The 22,804-nt window shown below is 55.0% G+C and overlaps 1 protein-coding gene across 3 annotated transcripts; it reads right to left on the bottom strand.

Moving 5' to 3' along the window:
• Nucleotides 1-347: 347 nt before the first annotated feature.
• On the bottom strand, nt 348-22,804 carry TBC1D22B (TBC1 domain family member 22B). 3 transcript variants are annotated; one of them, XM_067310628.1, is made up of 13 exons: nt 22,659-22,804; nt 17,454-17,510; nt 15,902-16,209; nt 14,903-15,082; nt 14,327-14,397; nt 13,741-13,869; nt 13,252-13,317; nt 12,139-12,253; nt 3,842-3,948; nt 3,390-3,465; nt 2,895-3,022; nt 2,565-2,660; nt 348-2,102 (listed from the first exon to the last, which is right to left on the bottom strand). In XM_067310628.1, exons 1-13 carry the CDS (start codon nt 22,712-22,714, stop codon nt 1,974-1,976), a joined length of 1,518 nt encoding a protein of 505 aa, XP_067166729.1. In that variant the 5' UTR covers nt 22,715-22,804; the 3' UTR covers nt 348-1,973. The 3 variants fall into 3 exon arrangements, with proteins under 3 accessions (XP_067166729.1, XP_067166730.1, XP_067166731.1); XM_067310629.1 differs by lacking the exon at nt 2,565-2,660; XM_067310630.1 differs by lacking the exons at nt 17,454-17,510; nt 22,659-22,804 and adding an exon at nt 16,560-16,734.

Here is a 22,804-nt window from a genome sequence, read left to right as displayed (position 1 = left end):
AGCCTTGGCCTTCTTGGGCTGCGCCGCCCAAAAAGCAGCAGCCGTTTGGCACCCAAAAGAAACGGCTACAACGCAGCTGGGCTCGGAGAAGAGCTTGTAGAGCCGCTCGTCACCCCGCGCGGGTCGCGCTGGCTGGTAGAGCTGCAGCCAGGCCCTGGGGGCTGTTCCTCTCTCTTAATAAATAAATGCTTTCCCCGGCCGATGGCAACACGTGTCGCCAAGAGGAGAACGTCCTTCTCCTTGGACGGATGGGAAAACCAAGGGACCACTTGCCCAAAGCCTCGCCGGAGGCCAAACGAGGATTCATCGCCCGCAACCCCGCCACAAAGAGTATCCAGACCACACGGTTCGGTTGTTGGTTTGGAGTTTGGGTGGGGTTTTTTTGTTTTTTTTAATTAGTCATGTTAAGCTAACGACCACCAGGTCCGTTTCTCTCAGAGAAAACAACAAAAGGCACACACAAAAATAAAGTAAAAGTCCAAATGCCTGAGAAAGAACAACTCTGGCTTAGAAAAGCGATTTCTCGAGACACTGCTTGGAGTTTTCTTGGCAACGGGGCTCTGCCTTGTGCGCGCTCAGCCCCAGCCCCTCGCCTCTTCCCAAGGGGAACAGCAACAAAAAGTGGAGGAAGTGGGAGCCTCCAGGGCCTGCCGAGACAGCCGAGACCACCGCGCCCACCCGCAGCAAGCAAACAGCTCCTTAAAACATTCACAGCTAGTTCGATTTAAAAGCAGGCACGTCCAGGTGCCGAGGTGCCCGGATACCCTGTGCTTCCTCAACCCGGCTCTCCCAACCCTTCAAATTCCCAAACCCTCTTTGTAGGGGAGGCCTTGGAACACAGATGTCTAACGCACGTCTTGCTGACAAGTCCAACACTCTGAAAATAGGTGAGAGAAGAAATGGCCGTGGCTCCGATCCCCTCACCTCCGGCGGGGTCCGAAGCCCTACTACACCGTACCCAGGCAGCCTTCACAGGCGGGGAAAGGAGGGGGAGAACAAGGGATGCACATTATAAATATAAAATCATATCTGCTACAAACAGAAGACGTATATTGTACATCTTTGACCCATATACACAAGAACACAATATACACAGAACGTCTCGGAGGAACAGGTGCCTAGCCGGGGGGGTCGGGAGCCGCTGCCCCCCCCCCGCCAGCCCCGCGCCTCGGCCCACGCCGGCAGGGGCTGTGCTGACAGCACATTGGTCACAGGAGGAGTCTCATCACGTTGACGTGTGGCATTCAACCCCCATGTGGATAGCTTGGTCCCCCCACCGTGCCAAACGCATGGCCCGCCACCTACACGGGGGAGGCAGAAGAGGGGGGAGATGGAGAGAGGGCAGGCGTGAGCGGCTCTCATTGACCCGCAAAGTGCTTGGGGTCTTCAGACACTCGGAGCAAAGCTCGGCCCGAGAGAAACTTCTTGCCCTGCTGCCCTTGAGGGAAGGTTCCCGGGCAGGCAGGTCTCTGATAAGGCATTTTCAAGGGGGAGTTGGATCAAATTTGGTGTCTGAAGAACAAATGGACCAGATGGGACAGCGCACACCTGCGTGTATCCGTGAGCACGTGTGTGGCGGTGGGGTAACGTGGGGCGGCAAAGCCAAGGCAGTCACACCTGGACGAGGCCAGGGCAGGGGGAGGCAGAGGACAGGAGGGTTTCGTCCTTGGCTCAGTTTCTCTGTAAAGCTGCTCTGTGTCCCCCCAGCCCCTTTCACGCCTCTCTGGCTCAGGCCACTGGCACGGCCTGAAATACTGACGGTCGTTGGAGTGGCACATCCAGGCGCATGGAGTGGCAGACAGGCACACGTAAGAGTTAAGACAACAGTCGATGTGAGCTTTGTACAGTGAGGAGCAGCTCCCGGCTGGAGTGTCCGAGGACTAGGATGACAAAATGCCACAGTGATTAGATCGGGCCAGGACGAGGGGTGGGCGCAAGGTGGAGGGGAAGAGGAGGAAGTCAAGTCCTGGCACCTATCGGCGGTAATGATTGGGGGCATCTGCAAACATGTACTTGAGTCTGTAGGCTTCGGCGAGCAGCAGTCCAATCTCTTCGTTGCCCCAGTGTATCGTCGGTAGATTTTGTAACAACATTAGAAGGCCCTGGAAGAGGGGAAGGCACTTAGCTGGGGCAGTCGAAGACAGAGGGCACCTCCAGAGCAGGCTCAGGGCTGGCACGAACAGAGGCAGCAGCATGAACTAACTCTCCCTCACTGCTCTCGCAGGCCCAAAAGGCTAAGACAGCACTGAGACGTGCTCGCGTCCAGCTCTGAATCAGCACAGCACCTCAAGACTTCCCTGAGCCTCTTGGTGAGAGGGTGCTGCCACCCCATGTTTCAGCTGGACACCAGAAGGCAGGTGTGAAGGGACTTGCCGTGACCAAAGCTCGAGTCTGTCTGTGCTGAGCACCAAGGCTCAGAAGTTACTTGTGGGCAGAGATCCCGAGACTGGAAGATCTCGGAGCCAGTTTTGAGATGGTCGTTGACTGCATCTACGCTGGGCTACCATCCGGGGCAATCCCCTCCCCTCTTCCCTAAGGGAATCGACTCTGCCCCAGGGACTTACTTGGAAGTCTTCCTCGTCTAGAATCTCCTTCCGCCACTTGATCAAGAAGGCGGCGCAGACATACAGGTGGAAATGAGAGAACCCTTCTGGCTCCGACTGCGGACAACAAACTCTGCGTCAGCTCCCACAGCTCAGCTGCAGTTTGGCTCCCCCGGTACACGGCCGCTCTGCTGGGACACCCTTACACCCCGCTGGCTACAAACGCTCCAGGGGCCACGCTACTTCGCTTCTCCCACCTCCCCAGCTGCACAGTACTGCCAAAAGACCTCCTTCCCAGCGTACGGAGAATTGGCTCCGGAGCCAAGGAGGGAGGCACGGGGGCCTGCATACCTGGTAGGTGTCCCAGAGGCGGATGGTGCAGCGAAGAGGCAATTCTCTCATCAGAAGATTGTTCATCCAGCGAAAGGCAAACTGCAGGTATTCGACCTCGTACTTCCTAAAGTGATTATGTACCTGCTCTGAAACAGCACATTTCACTTACACACCTGGGGATCACGGTGCCCCGGCTCCTGCACAGCGTCCGGCCCCCAACACAACCGCTGTCACGCACTTTCAGACTGAGACCTTATTCATTCTCCCAAGCCTCTGACCCTCGCCTTGTGCTACCCAGCCAGGCAAACCCTGCCCTCATGAGCCCTCCGGCTAACTGCACCCTGCCCCGCTGCCCTCCCTCCTGCCTTGTAACCAAGCCCCTACACGCTGCTGTGCTCCTGCACATGCCCCGCTTCATGCCAGCACGTGCCCTGATGCCTCCCACCTCCCTGAACTCCAGCCACCTGCGGCTGTCCTCTGCCCCTGCCCTGCTCAGGTCCCTTTGTCTCCTACCATCGATCCGGCTGACTAGCTCCTCCAGGGCTTTAACTTTCTTCTGGATTCCTGGCTGTGCAAAGGTGTAGTTATCCTGTGGGGAGAGGCCATGAGTCAGAGGCACCAGCTGTAACAACAGCTAGAAATCATCAAAGAGAGTCTTCTACTCAGAGTTGAGTCTGCTACAAGCCAAAGAGATGGCTCTTGTGTGCCAGGATCATCTGCTCTGGCGTGAAGTCGGGAAATCTCCCTCACGCTAAGACAGATACCTGTTCCAGGAACAGAGTAAGATGACAAACATCTAGGCATAGACTCCCTAAGCTCTAAATGCTAGGAGCACTGCAGGTCTGCTGGGCTTCTCTAGTTGGCCGTGCTCAGGATGCAGAGCTCTCGCCTTGATACAGAGAGGAGAAGGCTGTGCTGCTCCCGCAGTGAGCGCAAGGTAAATCTCTACGGCCCCAGAGGCTCACCTGTATCCCATCCAGCAGCTTGCTCATGCACCAGAAACTATCGGCTTCGATGCTCCGTAAAACATCCTGCGACAGGTTCGTCACATCAAAGTTTTCCACGTCCTCTTCTGCAAAACGGACAGGGAAGAGAGTCAGGAGGAAGGGAGACACCAGATGGCTCAGGTGAGCACTGGGAGTCTTTAGCAAAGCCTTCAGTGCAAGCCCTGGGGAAGTGGCTGCTTGGAGGCAAGTGAGCTGGCGCAGGGAGCAGTGGGTAAGAGGAAGGCAGGCAGCTAATAGAGGGTCTCTTCACTGCACGTTATCAGGAGTCATCTGCAATCCCCCTCCACCGCTGGGGCTGGCAGGACAGCCCCTCCTCTCGCCCCCAAAGATACAAAACTCAAGATCTTTCAAGAAGGAGATGTGAAGCCCAGGAGTGGGGTAGGGATACAGACAGCATCGTCAGCATCTCCCAGCCTTTCCCTCGGTGGAAAACCTGCAGCTTCCTTTCCCTGGCAGCTGCCTCGAGCAGCTTCTCCCAGGCTTCAGCAAGCCTCAGAAAGCTGCCAAGCTCCTCGCTTTCTACACTGACCGCCCTGCTAACAGGCCTTGGAGTCAGCGAGAGGGGCACGTGCTCCCGCTCAGGGCCGCGCGTGCTGCCAAGGCCGGGCAGGAGGCTCCCTGCACGCAGCCACCGACGGAGCGAGCGGCCGGCCTGGCGCAGCCCGCGCCACCGGTGCGCTGACCTACTTCTCCGAACCAGGCTAGCAGCGGGCGGAGGGCTGCGGGGCCCAGAAGACTCGGTGGCAGCGATCCAAACGCAGCCCCGATCCTCCAGGGACCGCAAGAAGGATCCTACAGCAGTGCTGCTGCTGTTGCTAACTCTGCGGTTAGCCCTCGACACATGCGACCGCCCCTGCTGGAGCTCAAACCTTCCTGGGCGAGGGCAGGTCTCTGCCAGCACCGCAGGGAGAACCGGGAGAGACGAATCCTTCCTTGCAGCCAGCAAATGGAAGCAAACACTGCTCTCCGTCCTGGGCAGCACGAGGAGCTGGGCTCCCACTCCCCATGCAGTAAAGAGAGGATTTATCAGTGCCAGCCCAGGGCTGGAGCGCAGCGGAGAGAAGCAGCCGTGCCTGCCTTCCCCGGGAAGCAGAACAGGATGCAGATGAGGCACCTAATTCCCCTAGGACTCGGCAATCTGATTAAAGGACTGAACTCACAGCAGGGGAACTCCCCTGGGCTAACCACCCTCGAGGACTGCCTCCCCCCTTCCCCTCCAACCCCACACTCTGGCTTCAGAGGGATGAGAAGGAGCCGGGCAGCAGGACACAGGTGCTGGAAAAGCGGCCGCCGGCTGCGAGGACACATCAGAAACAACTGCCAAAGCCTCATAAACTGCAATGGGAGAGCGGGGCTCTCGGGCACAGTTGCAAGGGCCCCCAAATCCTCAAAATGTCTTCCTGGCCAGCAAAAGTCAGAGTTAAATTCTGCATGGAGCTGTGACTGCCTGACAGTGGTGCTGTGCAGCAGCGGGACTGCTCAGCCTCGCAAAGCCTCTCCTCCTCCCCGAGCTGCAGTGAACAGCAGCAGCCCCGCGCGTGAAAGAGCCTGGCTGCGGGGGAAGCAGAGATTTGTACGAGCTCATTTTTCAAACCCGGCTAATTAGGGTCTCCGTGCGCAGCGCCTGGCGGCAGCTCCGTCCCCAAAGGGCGCTTCCAGAGGGCAAAGGGCTGCGCTCACTTTTAAATGGGCTCGCAAGCCGCCAGGGAGGGAGGAGAGGCTTTGAGAGCAGCACGGTGCTGATGCTGGCCGGGTTTGGAGCGCAATCACCTGCTCCAGGCCAGGCTCACCTTCGCCCGGAGACTGTACGAGGGCAGCAGGCAGGTAAAGACAGCAGCAGCCGCCCTCCCAGCTCAGAGGAGCTGCAGGGCGGCTGTCGCAGGCTGCCAGCGCTACGAGAACCGACAGTAGCGGATCGTCCCCGCAGGAGGATGTGAAGTGTCAAGAGTGGGCGACTCCAGCGCTGTTCCTACCTCTGCTCCTCCTCCCGGACAGCGCTCAGCTCGGGAGCAGACTGCCGCACGGAGCCTTTAGGGACAAGCACAGGCTTAAGCTTGCTTTAATCTGGCAATCTTCTACTGCGGAAAGAGCAGCAAAGTTGTTCTCCAGCTGTAGGGCAGCACCCCAAATCATCAGTCACTTCCCCAGCTTCTCCACAGCTGCCCTCAAGTGTTCCAGATAATAAGAGGGGTTTGCCTGTTTAATACCCATTGCCTTTGCCAGATAACTTCCCCTACAGAGGGAAGGGTGCTATGCAGAGGCCTGGGTTGATACTAGAAGACAGCAGGTGACAGACTAAAAGGGGACAGGACAACACGAAGCCCAGAGATAAGAAGAGGAGCAGGCAGTCAGGAGAAAGAGAGGTGTGAAGAGGATGGACAGGTAAGGAGCAGGACAAAGCCACGTGCATCCAGCCAGGGCTGGTGGAGGAGGCAGGCTCAGCCACACAGGAACCAGCCTTAGGCAGAAGACTTCCCCCTACAGCTCCAGAGGTGGGAAGTCTAGCAGAAAGACCCCAGAGGAGGAGAGGATGCAGTGACAAGCCCAGGTGACAGAGAACAGCCTGCTGCTTGCATTGCTACGGGAGCAAGAACAGCAACCCCACCAGCACCCCAGCAGAGGAAACCAGTGCTAGGAGATCCCCAGCACAAGCCAACACACATGGCAAGGAGCTTTGAAAAACCCCGGGCTCCAGAGTATACGGCTCAGCACAAACATCTGCTCACGGCATCATAAAAGGGCCCCCAGAAAGGAGGGAGATACTCAACACATGGCTCTGACAGGAACTGAAAGGGAGCCAGAGGCTTGGTGACATCCAGCTGTGGCAGGGCTGGGGCAGTGGTGATACCGCTACCAGAGTCACAGGATGCCCGAGGGCAGAGGAGAAGGGAAAGTCAAGCTGCCCTGAGTGACATTTCAACGGGGCTCAGGGCTGACACAGGAGAAGGGGGATCGTGGTCCTACTTGAACCCTTGCCTCAAATTCCAGGCAGGGCTCCAGCCTGCCACATCTCTGCTTTCTGCAGGGGAGGTTGATGTCTCTTCTCCCATACTCTGTGCCAGCTGGGGCCCAGGGGCAGGACAAGATAGCGGAGAACAGTTAAACCAAGACTCTCGCTCCACAGCTCTGCAGAGCAGCGCATAGTTTGCGCTGCATATTGTGAGCGACGGGTCAGATCGACATTCGTGGTTCAGCTGCTCTAGGACAAAAACGGAGCTGAGAACAAGCCTGACATCACGTCCTGACCTGAGCTAGCCACAGCGTGACTGGTAACACCAAGGTACAAGGCTCTCCTTCCCTTCATCCAAGCTCCACCTGCAACATCTGGCTATTACTCTCATCCTGCCTACAGGGAAACGGTCTTAATTTAATCATAAATCATTTAATCATTAGGATTTAGCAACAAAGCCAGTTACGAGCGAGCAAGATCGAGCAAAGCTTTCCAAGGCACCGCTCCCCTCTACAGACTTGCTGAGACACCAAACAGGTCCCAAGCCAGGACAATCCTTTAAACAGGCCTTGAACCAGGGACAGAAAGGGCCTCATATATTAAGATGAGCGAAGAGCACTGGGACAGGGCGCAGGGGCCAGTACCGGTACCATTTGGGGGTGCCAATCTCATTTCTCAAGGGCAGTGCAGTCCCCTCCTCTGTCACTGCCATTTTTAATGGCAAAAAAAAAAAAAGGCCAGGGGATCCGGGAGTGCGATCCACTGACTCAGTACAGGGGAAGCATGAGACTTGAGCCAAGAGGAGCAGTTTTAGCAGGACCGATCAGCTCACATCCCTGCGCTCGCTAGGCCCCCTCCGACGGCGCTGCGGGCTGGTGCCGGGGCCAGCCCAGGGAAGTTAAGGACACGGGGAGCTCTGCAAACCCGTTATCAGCATCGCCTAGAGAAACGGGCGGGCGGTTTCCTCTGGCAGGAGCCGAGATGAGCTACCTGCCCCAGCTCCTCAGATGTCAGATTGCTTCTCCCTCCTCATCGCTCGGCTCTGCCTCTCCTGTCCCATCCGAAGGGCGACAACAGCAGGCTCAGCCGCTCCCGCAGCCTCAGCAGGAGCTTGAGCTCCTCCTCAAGACAGCACCAGCTGAAAGCCAGCAGTGCTCAGTCATCTGTGGCAGAAGCCAGAGATCAGCCGGGAGCAGGAATGGCTCCGGCTGAGGATCTGACAGTGGCAGGGGCCCAGAGCACCCTGCTTGCTGCCGAGCAGCCGTGTCCGTGCAGGAGGCAGGTAGAACATCTCAGGAGAAGGTGGACCAGCTTGCCACGCTGGGGTAAAAGGGGAAACATAGCAGGTAAATCCAGCCCATCTGCCAAGGGCTCGCAGCAGTCTGGATGGGGACAGGGAGGGGGAAATTGTTTTCCAGCCCATTCACAACTGGGGGAAGTGAACAGGTACAGGTATGGGGGGCACAGAATTTGTGAGCTCTGGTTTGACATGTCTTCATGAGCTCTTGCAAGCAGAGAGCATCAGAGCAGGAAGGGGAGAGCTGGTGTTTGGTGAGTTATGCCACTCTTAACAGCCGCCCAGCACAGGAGCCCAGAGACCCTAGGGAAGGGCACTTGCAGGATCTAGCCAGCCTCCTCCTGACCAGCACCTGCAAAGTCAATGGAAAGTTTTGCATCCAGACTGGGTGCAAGAACAGGAAAAGCAATAGGTCCTGAAGGGCACTGGAGAAGGGAGCAGAGTCCAGCCACAGGGACTGGAAGCTCTCAGAAAGAGTTGCTTCTCACTGTTTTAACTTAATTGGTATTTTCTAAAGCTCAAAGGCACTCACCGGACTCAAGGCACTGCAGAGAAAGAAGGAAGCAACATCAGCAGGGCCCTTTCAGAAACACACCAAGGCTGGGGAGATGCAAGTTAATACGGGGTCATCCAGTTCCCTGAACATCAGAGCACAGCTACAAGAAATATCTTGCCATGAATATTTTACACTCCCTGCTCTGTTCACCTTCTTCAGGACCCTGAGTGGCATACATGCTTCCTCCCCACACCTTCTGCAGGGAGGAAGAAAAACCACCACATCCCACAGACACAACAGTATGGCCCTGCTCCTAAATCCAGCCAAACTGCTCTAACTACTCCCCTGAGTAAGCTGGGTTTAATCCCTCTGCGCACAAGGCCCCAGGAGTTTGCTAGGTTACTGTCGACCATTGCTTCATTACTCACATGAACTTCAATGCAAGGAAGCTGCCAAATTGGCCGCTGAATGTGTCTGATAAGCTACAGACCAGCCTCTACTCAAGAGCATCCACCTTTCCTAGAGCCCTGGACACGTTCTGGCCCTTGGTGGGAAGCCAGTCAAGCCCTCCGAGCGATGCTATTTGTTTTAAGCCTTGCTCTAGCACTTGATATACAGCGGAGACATCAATCAACCAGAGACATTAATCAGCTGATGAGCACGAAGGAGAGGTTTTAATTGATCTGTAAAAAAGCCTGTTTGTTGTCTGGGAATTCAATACTTGCCCAAGCATGGGATGGGTTAAAAAGCCCAGTCAACTTGGACGCAGGGGCCAGACTGTTATTGGAGGAGAGACTGCTATGCAAGAAGCCAATAAGTCGGACAGTAAGAGGAGGCAGTGCGAGCCTGGCCTTGTGTTGAACAGCTAACCGAAGTCAACAGCTTGTGAACTCCCACCTCTGCCTGCCAGCTCCGGCTGAATCACATACGCTCCCCGGAGAGCCGTGCTGGTCTTGTTAAGTCAGCCAGCCCCAGATCCTGCTACCGCAGGAGGCAGCCCTTCAAAAGCTCTAATGCAAACCTCCAGGGAAAGGTGGTGGGCAGCTCAGCAGAGGAGCCAGCTGGCAGCAGAGTTGGTCTCTTCTAGCCTGAGGCTTTGCGTCCCGCAGTCAACAAAATTCCTACTCTCAAAGAGTAGGGGCGGGAAAGCCAAGAGGTTTGAGGATGGAGCTCCGAAAAGGACTCCGTCTCCTGCAGTAGGGCCTGAGATACAGGTCCACACCTCCTAGAAGGTCAGGCCAAAAACCACCCATGGTCCTGGGCACCCCTCCTTCTGGTAGGGGACAGGAACCTAAGCAGGGCTAGGGCAAGTGCTGGTGCCGATTCCCAGAGGCAGCTTCCCAGGAAAGGGAAGGCAAACTTTGCCAGGCTAGCTGCACACATACTCCAACACACCTTTGAATGTGGAAATGCCCCGAGATGACCCATAGGTGTCCGAGGCCCTCAGGGGCTCTGTGGGCAGTTGTCGTCTGTGCCATAAAGATTGTTCCCCTTTCCGGGGACAAAGGGCCTGAAGAGCATGAGCAGAACTTCCCTTTGAATGAGAGACTCCCCACGGAAAGGGGAGCTCTCCCTTGGCACACGCTGCCCAAGGATTAAACTGCGCAAGGCCCCTTTCGGCTCACCTGCTGCAAAAACTTGAATGTTGTAAAGACTTGGCCAATCCAGGGATGCTGAGAATTAGCGATCCAACACGGAGAGCCTCCGGAGCAGCCCCGCCAGTGCGCAGCACCAGCTGTTTGGGAGCCTGCCAAAGGCAGTTGTACAGAAGAGCCAGTGCTCCAAACCAGCAAGTGGATTAACTTAAATCCTACTGCAACAGGGTTTATGGGGCACTGAGCGGTGCCACTTCTTTCCCACATACATTCAACAGAATTATCTATCTCACCCTTATACTTAGCCTGCCTCACAGTCAGATCAAGGGGCAGTTAACCACTGAGAGAGAGGAACACGGTGCTTCTGACTTAAAGGCTGGCTTCGAATCCCTGGCTCTGGAGACAGAAGGGGACGCACATGTTGCTAAGCTAAATTCAACTCGATGCGTCTCATGCACTTGAGTTTTTCCTCCAATGCAACTTGCAGAGGCAGCTGGAAACAAGAAGGCCACATTTGGCGAGAACGTTTCAGTCAGAGGAGAAAACAGGCCTGGAAGACTGCGAGAAGCACAGCCCTGGCGAGACAGGTCTGACACAGCATGAGCTCCACAGTCACGAGCAGACGGAGTTGAGCACCGACACCCAACATGGCAAGTGACCGCAAGAAGTCAGAGCGATACCTGCAGGCAGCTCCGACACTCCAGACCAGCTCTTTTCTTGCATAGACAGCTCACTGCGCACAGCGCTTTCTAACCCAGCAGATCAATCTTGAGCAGCCAGCCTCCACCGAGGCTCAGTGCCATTAATGTCTCTCAAGCAGTAAGGCCCAGGAGGGGCCACCCAGGAGGAGCCTGCTCAGTTCCTTACCACACAGTTTTTTTCTTTATCTCTCAGGAAAGAAAATTCACTCAAGGTGAGGAGGAAAAAAAACCCCTACCACTTTGCTTTGGAAGCAAAGCCTCATTTTGTGCTTTCTCCTTCAGACTATAAGCAGCACCGACACTTCTTAGGGATCAATACCGACCACTTTTGGCTGCCACAGGGGAAACTGGAGTGGCTTTTCTCTTCGCAGCATCCTCAAAAGACAGATCAGTATGCGTTTACAAAGCCTTAGCTAGACAGTGGATGGCATCCAATGACTTCAAGAAGCTTTGGATGAGACTCTAAAAATACTTCTGTCAAGCAGAATTTCTCTGCCACTAGTAAGGTCTTATAAACTCCTTTTTCCTTCTCTTAAGGTGAAAAATAAGAGCCTTTAGGAATAGGGATTATGGCCTCCCAGTGTTAATGTAAACTGCAAAACACAGCTAGAGCTGGAGAAAGAATAAAAATTCTATGGGCAAAAACGACTTGATCTCTGAGTAAAAGTGACTGGCTAATAACAAAGCCAAAAGCAGCAGGGAGAAGTAAATTTGCTTTCTGAAAGCTCTCAGCTTGACAGACACACCTGTACTAGCAGCATAGGGCAGGAATATTTAAGTAGTTTATTTTAAATTCTCAACAGGGTCTCTTTATAGTTCACTCATTCCTTGTAGAGCAAGAACTAGCTCCAAATTCAAGCTTTGAGAGCAAGATTTCAACCCCCTCCCAACTCTGTAGTTCAGGGCTTTGCTTCAACTCCCTCAGTGCCTAAAAGATTATTTTCTTCAAAGCTACAACTACATTAAGGACATTCAAATGAAAATCCACCCTTAGCACTTCAACTTCTGTGGAGCTCAGCAAGGCTATGAAGCTAAAGTCAATTCAACCAGGCAGCAAAGACACAGAAAGAGGTCAAGATGCATCTTTAGCATGGCACAGGAGCCTAGAGACAGACTCCCCTCCAGCAAGGCAAGCTTTTCTGATGCCAGCACTTCACGTTGCAAACACTGTGGTCGAGAGGCAGCACCGTGCCTTCAAGCAGCCAGTGTCACTTACCAACATATTCCGAGAGGAACACAACAAAGAATGGAGTGACCAGGTCATTGATTCCCTGTACATAGCCGCTGGCTGGGTGTCGAATGGCCCAGATAAACAGGATTCTTTCAAAGATCTAGGGGAAGAAGGAAGGAAAGCAGGTACCTGTGTTAGCCGTGCGCAAAGGAAAGGCAGAAAAGCACTACTGCTAAGCTCAGGGAGCGGAGGTCATGCACTGGCAGGCCCCTCTACAGCAATACTTGTTAGATAAGAAGCATACAAGTTGGAGGGTATTCTCTTGTACGATCCACAGATCCCACCCCCACAGGCCAGCCCACACTTCCCAGAATAAGGCAGCCCCCAGTCTCCTCACCAAAGCTTCAGCTTGAAGAAAAGTAGAGGTCAGCTTTCCAAGATCCAGGCGACTTAAGACCCTTTCATCCACAGGGCAGAGCTGCCTCTTACCAGAGCTACACACCTTGCTGAATGTCACATGAACAGCTCAGGCTGTTATCTGTGCTCTTTAGCCATCAACTATCAGCTATCAGCACAGTATTCCCAGCTCCACATCACAGGTCAGGATAATTCCCAATAGAGCAGCCCCTCCAGACAACCAAACTATGTGCTATTTCCAGCCAGACCCAGCCCAGGCCCCAGGACACAACATGCTCTGACATCCTACATATACATGCTGAGCTTGTTTCCAAAGACAACACACGCCTGCACCTCCTGGCCACCTCTCAAACCCATCACTGCCCAAGATTCTCACATACTGCTTCACCCAGCAGAGGTTTCATAGCCAAGCACAACTGGTGTCCTGTGCTCGTTCCAAACAGGAACTTCAGGTCTCTTACTAATCCTTGGCTATGCTTTGCCAGAGACAGTCATGTCGCACAGAACTGATCTCATAGTCCATGAGCTCCAGGACTGACATCTTTTGGAAACATGGGACAAGACCAGACAGTTTAAGCAGGTATTTGCTGATCAGTTGTAGAAGGCGTCAGGAGTTGTCAGCCTGGGAAGTACAAAGCTAACCTGCAAAGCTAACTCAGTCCAACGGTAGTGCTGGTCTAACTCCACACACAATCAGCCCGACTCACCGCAACGCAGCGAGAAGCCTCATCCCCTCCTTACCTCTTGGACAAGCGGCTGCTGGAAAAGGGGAATGAGTGGGTTGGTCCTTGGAATGTCAATGTGGATCTGGAAGAGAGCGCAGGTTACACACATCAGCCTTGCTTTTCAGGGGCACAATAACTCACACAGGCCAATGGAAGGGAATCCATCCTCCCAGTGTCCCCAAGGGAGAGTTGCTCTTGCTAGTGAGCACGGCCAGGGCTACAGGTAGCAGCCACATTGAGAAAAAAAAGCATCTGCAGTTACATCTCCAGTCTCCTTTGCTCAGAGCTGGGCTGGGAGAGAGTTGGGGTCTGAAATCTAGTTTGGTAGCAATTTAGGGAAGGCTTAATCCAGTGCTCTGAAGGAGATGGACAGAGGCATGGTGCCTGCCCCCAAGGAGAAGACTCAATAGCTAGTATGACCCCAGCTGCAGGGGCAAGCAGCAACAAGAGAGAGGCAAGGAATACACCAATGCAGAAAGCCAGGCAACAGGCAGAGGGCTTGTACCTGCCGGTAGGTATCCTGATGGTGTTCCTCATTCCGGGAATCATAATACTGCTGGATGAAACCAAAGTATTCCTCTCGCTTGCGCTGCAAAGTCAGCTTTCGCCGCTCCATGTTTGCAGGGAGATAACCCTGCAGCAGGAAAACAGATGTCAGGGCAGACCCTCTTGCCCCACTTCTCCTGGCCACTGACCATCCCCTGAAATCCTGCCAAGCAGCTGTACACCCAGAAGTCCTGTCAGATACAGAGACTTGGGAACTGCAGAAAGTTCTCATGGGTTTTGGCTTTACCAGTCCCGACATCTTTTCTGATCTTGGGGCAACCTAACTTCATGGGATTCAGCAGCTTGTTTCCCAAGCAGAGCTAACCACATTCCCAGCACCAGTCTGGGCTTTGGGCTCAAAGACGACATAGCTATTACATTCCCTGATTTCAAACTACAGCTCATTTGTAGGCTGGGCACAGACATGACATGAACAAACCTGGTTATGGGACACACGAAGGTCTAGGAGTGTGTGTCCCTGGGTCTGCACAGGCTGTCAAATTCCCCCCACCCATGCTCCTGGGGTCACAGCTCTAAGTACTCACTGACAGGAGACGCCACGTCACGGGCCGGACCTCTCTGGGCACACCAGGCCAGCTGCATTTCCTCAGCTCATCTGCAAACGGACAGTGGTGGCAATGGATTAGATCCTAGGCACGTCCAGGCACCACTACACCTAGAAGGAGAGGAAAGCCCAGTCTGCTCCTGCAGGCTCTGGAGACATTGAGCCTCCAGGAAGGCTCCACATTAGCAATGACTGGGGATGTGGGTCTAGGGCAAGGGGAGTAGAGACGCTTTCTACTCAGCCTGGGCACAGAACTGCTGGCTGCAGGGGCTCTGACCCACCAGTCCCCTCTCAGCAGCATTCAGTCCTCAAGCAGAGCCCAACGAATCCCAGCGATCACAACCATCATCTGTGTGATGGGGAAAGACTGGAAACAGACAGGCAGCCCCCAAACGGCACTGCTGGTGGAAGAGGTTATCACCTGGAATGATCCCACTTGGAGCAGCTATAGGTAGTAACTTTTTCCACCTTGGAGCAGATGCGACTGCAACCTGAACCACATTTCACTGAGGCAACATGCCCCCTCTGCCTTCCCCTTCCCACTTGCAGGACTCACCCAGGTCCGTGTTGTGGCTGGAAAGAAGCTGCCGAAACTTCTCCAGGCGTGTTTTCTCCCTCACTGTCATGGGGGGAGCACCCGAAGCATTTTGGTCAGAGATCCGGGCGACGAGTGGAATGACAGGCCGAAGGGGGAGGGACTGTTGCTTCGGAAGGGGGGTCCGCACACAGGCATCCTCTGCAAGGAGCAGACAACACAGTGAAGGAGACAGCACCTCTCCAGCCCCACCTTGCCCCACTAGCCACCATCAGAGATCTGCCACTGCAAGTTTCACCTGTCTCTTCCCTAGCCTCAGCCCACAGAGCATCACTGGCCCACTAACAGATCAGCACTTCAAACTGGTTCACAGGAGTCTATTGTTGCTCTTCCATCACTTCTCCCCCAATTCGCCTCCCTCTTCTTCCAATACTCATTCCTTCCTCCTGCCTCTAGGCACCTGGCTACCAACAGATCAGACTTCCGCCATCAGGTAATGGAAGGAATGTGGCAGGACAACATGAGACAGAGGCACAAGGAGCGTGCGGGAATCCCAGAGGAACTGACCTTCAGATCTGCCCTGCTTGTCTCTGATCTAAATAATAATCAAGCTAATTGCCAGTGCAGAGAGGAGGTGATGAGCCACCAATGCCACCTGCTGGCAGCAGGGACTTGCTAGGTTATTCCAGCAGCACACTGGGCCACAGAACAAGCAGAGGGTGAGCAAGCCCAAACAAGAACTTAACAGATCTCCAAAATCTCCTAGTGCCCAAAACAGGGACCCTACAGGGCAGACACGTCCGTATGTAGGATATCCAGCAGTAGAGGAGACTGAAGCATTAGCTTCAGGTCTTCTAACAGGGCTCCTTGGAGTGCAGGACAGTAGAAGGAGGCAAGAGGCTCTGTCAGGCACATGGGCTGTGCTGTGGCCTCTTACCCATAATATGTGGGTAGCAGCAGGAGGTTGGGCTCAACAGTCAATTAGAAGAGCACTAGACTGTGCCTGAAAATGGCTCTTACCAGACGTCCTGGAGAGCTGGGCCTCGCTGCTGGACTTGATGACCTTGCAGTTGGTGGGCATGTCACTGAGAGCAGACTGGGCCCGCTCGGGTTTTGCCCGCAGCTTACTGTGGTTCTCCAGCACCTGGGCTGCTGTGGCCTTGGCCACTTTAGAGTTCAGAGTTTGGGCAGAGGAAGAAGAGAATTCCTCATCTTCATCATCACCGATGTCCCAGGCATCACTGGTGTTGCGGGCAAACTCATGAAAGCTGGAGGCTTTCTTGCTTTTCATAGGCAACGCGTTGGCCTTGGAGCGGTCCTTGATGAAACTGGGAGCCAGAGAGAAACAGTATCAGAGCCCTGGTGTTAGCCAAGTCCGTTTTCTTCCCCTCCCTACGCACTTGTTCCAATCCGCTAGCCTCTTCCTTACCCAATTGCCCTGCCCCTCCTCCCAAACACAAGGAATGTGTTAAGTCTCTCCGGGCTGCTTGCTGCCAGGAGGCAGAGCCTGAGCCCGTATGATCTCAGGGCATGGAAGGCCATAGTGCCAGCAAACAGCTGGCGAGGTGCCAGGCTTATGAGCCCAAAAGGGCAAATGAGAGAGACATACAACTTCTCCAGCTCCACCTCCACCCACCCTACAGAAAACAGGAAGATTAACACAAAAACCCCTTGCAACCTGGGGAGAGGCATGTCAGAGCCTGGAGAGAGCCGATCGGCGCTCGCAGACGCTCCTGATGCAGCTGTAATCGCTCCCAGCGCACAGGCACCGGCCTGTTTCTGTTCTCAGGCACAGGAGGAGCCTTCGCATTTACCCTTAAGCTGCAGGAGTCAAAGTCCACCAGCTGAAGCGTGGCAGAAAAGGGGGAACCTTCACCGCTACACAGCACGAGACAGGGATAAGGAGGCAGTTCAGGAGATCAGCTCTGCCTTTTCCTGCGAGGAAGGGCGCTGCGATTCTGCAGCCCCACAGCCGCAGGGCTGCCGATCCACCGTGCTGCCAGGCGGCTTTACCTCCCCCCTTCCCTTAATTCTTCCCTCTGATGGGGAGCGAAGGGCTCAGACACCACTGCTCAAGAATGCTCCCATCTCCTTTGATGTGTCCGACATGATATAGATTTCTGGCCATAAAGGGCGCCGGCAGATAAGCTACCCCGGCAAGCTTTCACAGAGCTCGAGACAGCACAGCACCCCATTGCTGCCCTTCTCTCCCGGAGGCAGATGGGAACACGTGCCCGAAGCTCAGCCACGCCAGAGCTGGAGCTTAAGCTGCAGATGGCAGAGGGTACACGCTGGCCTGGACGCTGCAAGTAGGTGCACACTCCAGTGGGCACTGCCACGACGTAACCTACAGCACTTAGGCAGCAACTTCAGAAACCCCCTCAGGAGTTTGCTCCGGAAACGCAAATGTAGCTGCTGGGTCATTTCTACATTCCCAGCTACATGGGCCAGTCTGATCAGGAAAATGTGGAATACCACAACACCAGGGCATGCTGGAGACCCCCAGGTACTGCAGGACTGAGCCCAAAAACTCCAAAGTAGTCTGTGTCTCCAGGAGATAAATAAAACTTACTTTTTGGTGAGCCGGGGATCCAGTGGGGGATGCTGTGCTCCATAGACAGGCTGAATGCTGCAGGGAGGAGAAGAAAATAAAAGAAAAGTGGCAAAAGCCACAGAGGACCCATGAACAGTCTCCTCAGCCTAGGCTGGGGTCATACTTCTTGCTTGCTGTCAGGAGTCAAATGCCAGCCAAAAGCAACTTCAATAAGCTTCTGACCTCAAAGATCAGAAGTGCCACATTCAGCTGAAGTGAATTTGCAGTTCTTTGCAGCAGAAAAGACCCTTTTTGAACCACTTGGCTCTCTCCAGCCTGCTTGAGCAAGGAGCAGAGCTCTGGTCTTTGCTGCACTGCCGATTCACTCTGAGTAACCACGTGCCTCAGTTTCCTCCAGACTTATAAACTGAAGTCCATTCTCTTTCCCATCAAAGGGCTTCCCAGGTTTGGGGATTTACACTTCTGAGCCCTCAGGGACAGGGAAGGACTCCAGGCAGCAGTACTGGGACTCCTCAGCGAGGCATTTGAGAGTTTGAACCCCATGCTGGCTCTCAGGCTCACAGCCAATGCTACAGCGAGGCAGGATCCGGTACGGTACACAGTTCAACTCCGGTCCAAACACCAGCTTTATCAGCTCCTTCCGACGTGGCCTGAAGTGAGTCACTACGTCTCAGCACCCCGGCGTCCCTCCCTGAGGAGGGGGACCAGTGCTCCAGGGGACGGGGAGCTTCAGGGCTCCAGGCGCTCCATGATGAGCGTCGCTTTGAAGAGGAGCTATTAGAGGAGTGCTCATCACTAGGTCTACAGGCTTTAGAAATGAAATGGGGATCTTGAGTTATTAGCTCCATTTGGGCAACTAGTCACAACCTGCCCACCCTAAAAGCTACACTTGCATCTCTAGAAAACAAGTCCTCCCCATCTCCTGGTACACAGCATAGCCCTGTGTCCAACCGCGAAGACAAGGGCCCATTCAGAGCTGGCACACAAGGGACGGCTCCTCTTGGGTCCAGGGAGTTGGCCTGGTTTCCAGGAGCCGCAGATGGAGCCCGGCAGTAAAACAAGCAGAGCCTGGCAGTGTAGGAGGGGGGCTGCAGCTTGGTGCAGCTGCGAAGCACATTGAGAAAAGGTTGCTGCGACGCTGGGGAGGCGACAGCGGCAGGCCCAGCTGGCAGAGGAAGGACGCAGAAACGCAGGGCAGAGGCTGGAAACAACCGTAGCACAGAAAGACCCCGGTGCCGAAACCCGGCGAGGGGTGGCCTCACCGCTACGGCAGCAGCCCTTCGGGGCTGGAAGCGCTCAAAAGGCTCACTGTGTTTACCCACCAGCGATCCGGGCCAGGAAAGAGTTTGCCGACTAATTAGCAGAGGAGTCAGGACAGCTATTAAACAGAAGCGCCCCCGTGGGTGCCCATAACAAGCAGTTTAACAGGAGTAAAAGGAAAAAAAAAAGAAAAAAAAGAAAAAAAAGAAAAAAACCCAACCCCTCCAGATCAGTGCTGCTTCCAAATGACTTACAGCAGCTCCGTTCGGAAGAGGAGCCAGCGGAGCCTCCCGAAAACCCAGCACCCAGCTCGCACCATCCTGTGACAGCCGTCACAACACGGCTCTTCCCTGCACAGGGATCAACATCACCGGGGAAAACCCACATGCGCCAGACAGGCAAACGCTCCCAAGCGCACGCAAAGGAACAGCAGCTACCTTTTGGTCTGCTGGCCTCAAGTTCACAAGCCAAACGAGTGACACGTGTTGGAGACAGAGGAGGGGATGTGGCAGCCGCTCTGGATGAAGAAACCCCTTCCTGGTGCTCTGAAGCAATCGGCCGATGCCTTCGCTATCCACCAACGGCTGATACAATAGCAGAGGGTCCCACCTCCTGAGCGGCTCTTTTTAAAGAATTTGAGCCTAACCTCCCACAAACGCAGCATCCCGAGCTGCTCTAGCAGCCCAGCCCACCAGCTTGTGCTTCCACACAGCCAGCTGAAGGTGACAGTCACCTCTCCGGCAGCCTACAGAGAGGCAGGGCTGAACCCCAGCATCCGGCGTCGCTGAGCTCCAACTGCTGCACGAAGCAGGTTCTCTCCGTGCTTTTTTTTCCCCCATCTTTGATTTTGCTGAACGATTCTCTCCCCTACCCTCCGCGCAGAGGATAGAAGCCGGGTGGGAACGAGCGCAGACGCTCAGAGACATGCAACAGGTGACTTTAAAATATGCAAACACACGCACAACTGCCAGATGGCAAGTTTGCGCTGTAGCGTCTGTGGTACCCTTGATGCCTGATCCCGCTCCTTCAGCTCATGTCCCTGTAACCGACTCTCAGCAGATCCTAAAGCTCCACACAAAGGTGAATTAGCACATCCCTGCTTCTACAACTGAGAAAACCGAGGCGGGGGAGCGATGCCACCAAGTGATGCTCTGTAAACATTTATTTATTCATTCTTATCTGTTTCTCCCCCCCCCAATGCAGCTCAAATCTGCTAGATGAATTGACTGTCCCCAAGCTGAACTTTGTCTCTAGCTGTTTGCATCCGACTGTCGCGCAGATGGAAAGCTCAGCGCAGACACTACATTTCAGCAAACCCCCCACTGGGTCAGGAGTTGAGACCTAAACTGTGTTCTTAAGCCTGTGCCACTAAACTGGCTGGACAAGTCAGTCGATTGCTCTCTTCTGTCCTATTTTAGCTTATGCTCTTTGGGACGAGGCATTTCTCATTAGCTGTACCTTCAGCGCCCAGGACAACAGGCTCCCGATCTCTGCTGCGGTATCTGCTTTACACTGCTCATAACAGTGTTTGGGTTGTTGACACTACAGCAGAAAGCATATCCATGAAACCTCGGTGCCATTTCAGAGACAGAACATATTTTATTCCCAGCGGAATCTGCATCTCCCCTTTTAAAACAGCAATTAAATAAAACTCCCTGGTGTCTTGCTGCCCATCTCGCTAAAAAGCAGGGAATAAGCAGAATGCATCACACAGGATAACATGCTAAGCCAACCTGACAAAGCACTCCCCAAAATTTACTGAAGTGAGAATTCCCTTGGTAAGAACATAAGATGATACTGGCAACATGAAACAGCATTTGCTATTAGTGCCACAACACTAAATCTACAGAGAAAACGCACTAAGTAAAAGCTAATAAAACTAAGCAACCAAATTCACAAAATATCACAGAAAAGGAACCTAGTGCGGTCTCCGAATCTTCACAAAGTCCTCCTCTGCCAGCTTGTCAGGGCAAAGAATGGAAACAGCCAAGAATCTGTATGGAAAGATCCCTCAAAGTTCAGACCAAAATTTGGAAAAGGAGCGTCGCCTCTAGTGACCATGGACACAGCACGTCCCACCTCCACCCCGTGCAGTCGCGTTGTCCATTAGGAATGCAGTCTTCGAGATCCCTGTTAGTAACTGCCCCCGGGAAGGACGGGTACACAGGATGTTTAAAGGTGGCAACCAGCCTGCCTGACACCAGAGGTCAGGATAATCGCAAATTAGCCTGTTAGGAGCGGGGAAGAACTTTGCCAAACATTTGACGTTGGAGCTCACTGTCTAGGCACGACTGACTGCCTCCCAAACCGGTTCACCTAGTCTGAGCTTTCCAAGCTGAAGCCTGAAGTCATCAGCTATGGAAGAGATATGCTGCTGTAGAGACCACTAGCTAGAAGCACAGGTGGGACCTCCAGAGAAGGGAGGTTGGCAACAGGGAGAAGACCCACAGATGGCACAGCGTTTTCTCCCCCCATGAAGAAAAGAAGAACGTGTTACGCTTACTGCTTGCCCTTTGCTTGCCACGGATCTGGACTGTCCCACCAACCTGCGAGAGCTAGAGCAGCGACAAAGACTAAGAGTGAAAGCACACTGGAAAGAGAACTAACTGGCCTAGCAGGATTTACAGCCAACTAAGCATTTCATGCTGCACATCAGGAGGGGACAGCAGGGCTCAGACAAGGCAAACGGGAGCGTGAATATAGTAGAAAGCCTGAGTGCCACCAGACTGAAATGTAACATGTGAAAGCCTCCTCAGAGAGGTGGGTGCCCTCTCCTCAGCCTCCCTGGAGGCTGGCTCCACATGGCAACCTTGCTCTCAAGGCCACGTAGGAAGCATCTCCCTCATTGCCACCAGCCCCTTCCTCCCAAACTCTGCTTGAACAAGACATTTTACTCGTTTCCCTCTCCCACCCCCAGGTGAACACAGATGCCTCAACAGAAAACAGGACACCACACCCAGAGGAAATGAAGCAGGGGAGGTGCACACAGAGATGCCCCACAGGCCCAAACAACCGAGGGACCCTCAAAAATAGCAGGGTATCAAGTAGAGGTGGACCAGGAGTGACACCCCACGGAGCAGAGGATAAGGAGGGGGGCACCTGTTTGGGACAGGGGAGCTACCGCCCAAGGAGACACCTCTAAGGGCTTCGGGAAGGGAGGAGGCTTCTTCAACATCTGTGGAGAGGAGCGCGTTTCAGCCCTGGCTCCGGGGCTGCCCTGGGGGCGGCCCAGCTACCGGAGGAGCCTTGCAAGGCCCTGACACCCTCTGCAACGCTCTCCATGGGGCAGGGGTGCAGGCTGGGGTCCCTATAGCCCCCCCCAGACTCCCTTACCCCACAGATGAAGAAACAATCCCAACACCCCCTTTCTAGCAGGGGGCCTCCCCCAGTCCAAATCCCCCCATAGCCAGCAGGGCTGCCCCCAGCACCCCCTCCCATTGCAGGGGGGTGCCCCAATAGGCTCCCCTGCCCCATAGCCAAGGGGCTGTCAGGGGCATTCCCAGTGCAAGGAGCTGCTTCAGGTCCCTCAGCCCAACTTCTCCTGCCCCATAGCGGGGAGGGGAATGTCCTGACACCCCCTCCCATTGCAGGGGGTCCCCCAGGCCCCCAACAGACTCCCCTGCCCCATAACCAGGGGGTTGCCCCTTTCATGCCCTTCTCGGCGCAGGGGGCTTTTCCAGGGCCCCCAACTAATCCCCCCCGCCCCACAGCCGAGGGGGCTGCCCCGGCCCCCCCCCATTGCAGGGGGCTACGCTGCCCCCCCCCCCACGACGAAGCCACCCGCCCCACAGCCCGGGGGGAGGGACACGGCCCCTGGCACCCCCTGCCCCTCCTCACGGCCCCGGGGCCGCCCCGGCCCCCCAGCCGGGAGGACACGGCCCCCCCCGGGCCTGCGGGGAGGGGGCCGCTGCCACCCGCCGCCCCAGCCGGAGGGGGCGGCCCGGCCCGGGCCCCCGCACTCACCTGCCCGGCAGTTTGGCGCTCCGCTTCCAGAACTGCCGGCCGCTCTCGGCCGCCATGGCGGAGGGGCGGGCCCCGGCCGGCCAGCGAGCGAGCGAGCCCACCGGCCGGCCGGCCCCGCGGCGGGAGCGGCGGAGCGCGGAGGAACG

This window comes from Apteryx mantelli, chromosome 25 (genome assembly GCF_036417845.1).
Source record: "Apteryx mantelli isolate bAptMan1 chromosome 25, bAptMan1.hap1, whole genome shotgun sequence".
In the NCBI taxonomy this organism is placed as follows: Eukaryota; Metazoa; Chordata; class Aves; order Apterygiformes; family Apterygidae; genus Apteryx; species Apteryx mantelli.
The sequence above is the reverse complement of the archived record's forward strand: the minus strand, read 5'-3'. Positions and strand labels throughout refer to the sequence as shown.

What these genes read in the sequence shown, in the direction of transcription:
- TBC1D22B (XM_067310628.1), bottom strand. Translation starts at nt 22,714, where the DNA reads ATGGCGGCCGAGAGCGGCCGGCAGTTCTGGAAGCGGAGCGCCAAACTG. An exon ending in TGACGTGGCGTCTCCTGTCA is followed by an intron (nt 13,870 to 14,326) that starts GTGAGTACTTAG and finishes TTCCTGCTGCAG; the next exon opens with GGTTATCTCCCTGCAAACAT. An exon ending in AGCTGCTGGATGGGATACAG is followed by an intron (nt 3,466 to 3,841) that starts GTGAGCCTCTGG and finishes CTCTCCCCACAG; the next exon opens with GATAACTACACCTTTGCACA.